We start from the raw sequence: 1,424 nt of genomic DNA on the forward strand, positions 1-1,424 counted from the left end.
TCGTAAGAAAAAGTATTGGCTTCCTCGTAAGAAAAAGTATTTGCGTCCTCGTAAGAAAAAGTATTTGCTTCCTCGTAAAAAGAGTATTTGCTTCCTCGGAAGAAAAAGTATTTGCTTCCTCGGAAGAAAAAGTATTTGCTTCCTCGTAAGAAAAAGTATTTGCTTCCTCGTAAGAAAAAGTATTTGCGTCCTCGTAAGAAAAAGTATTTGCTTCCTCGTAAAAAGAGTATTTGCTTCCTCGGAAGAAAAAGTATTTGCTTCCTCGGAAGAAAAAGTATTTGCTTCCTCGTAAGAAAAAGTATTTGTTTCCTCGTAGGAAAAAGTATTTGCTTCCTCGTAAGAAAAAGTATTGGCTTCCTCGTAAGAAAAAGTATTGGCTTCCTCGTAAGAAAAAGTATTGGCTTCCTCGTAAGAAAAAGTATTGGCTTCCTCGTAAGAAAAAGTATTGGCTTCCTCGTAAGAAAAAGTATTGGCTTCCTCGTAAGAAAAAGTATTGGCTTCCTCGTAAGAAAAAGTATTGGCTTCCTCGTAAGAAAAAGTATTGGCTTCCTCGTAAGAAAAAGTATTGGCTTCCTCGTAAGAAAAAGTATTGGCTTCCTCGTAAGAAAAAGTATTGGCTTCCTCGTAAGAAAAAGTATTGGCTTCCTCGTAAGAAAAAGTATTGGCTTCCTCGTAAGAAAAAGTATTGGCTTCCTCGTAAGAAAAAGTATTTGCTTCCTCGTAAGAAAAAGTATTGGCTTCCTCGTAAGAAAAAGTATTGGCTTCCTCGTAAGAAAAAGTATTGGCTTCCTCGTAAGAAAAAGTATTGGCTTCCTCGTAAGAAAAAGTATTGGCTTCCTCGTAAGAAAAAGTATTGGCTTCCTCGTAAGAAAAAGTATTGGCTTCCTCGTAAGAAAAAGTATTGGCTTCCTCGTAAGAAAAAGTATTGGCTTCCTCGTAAGAAAAAGTATTGGCTTCCTCGGAAGAAAAAGTATTGGCTTCCTCGGAAGAAAAAGTATTTGCTTCCTCGTAAGAAATAATGTGATTAATAGTATGATTGTACAATATCTTGAACTGATTAACTTCCTTATCAGACAGAAACTTCACGACATGATGTATTTCGATGTCAATTACCTCTGTTGTTTTGACTCGCAATTTATTGACAACAATAACCCTCCAAACATGTCATCACCTCTTGATTTGACTCCAATTTACTGACAACAATAACCTCCAAACATGTCATCACCTCTGTTGTTTGGACTCCAATTTATTGACAACAATAACCCTCCAATCATGTCATCACCTCTGTTGTTTGGACTCCAATTTATTGACAACAATAACCCTCCAAACATGTCATCACCTCTGTTGTTTGGACTCCAATTTATTGACAACAATAACCCTCCAAACATGTCATCACCTCTTGATTTGACTCCAATTTACTGACA

At 36.6% G+C, this 1,424-nt stretch overlaps 1 protein-coding gene across 1 annotated transcript in view; it reads right to left on the reverse strand.

The window, feature by feature from the left end:
• Positions 1-1,005, reverse strand: part of LOC137635875 (uncharacterized) — a gene marked incomplete at both ends in the record, with an annotated part of 2,494 nt that extends 1,489 nt beyond the window's left edge. The window contains one exon of the mRNA XM_068368308.1: positions 235-1,005. Within this exon, the coding sequence (XP_068224409.1) occupies positions 235-1,005 (771 nt within the window). The remainder of the gene's footprint in view (positions 1-234) is intronic.
• Positions 1,006-1,424: the final 419 nt, after the last annotated feature.

This window comes from Palaemon carinicauda, unplaced genomic scaffold (assembly GCF_036898095.1).
Source record: "Palaemon carinicauda isolate YSFRI2023 unplaced genomic scaffold, ASM3689809v2 scaffold1894, whole genome shotgun sequence".
Lineage (NCBI taxonomy): Eukaryota > Metazoa > Arthropoda > Malacostraca > Decapoda > Palaemonidae > Palaemon > Palaemon carinicauda.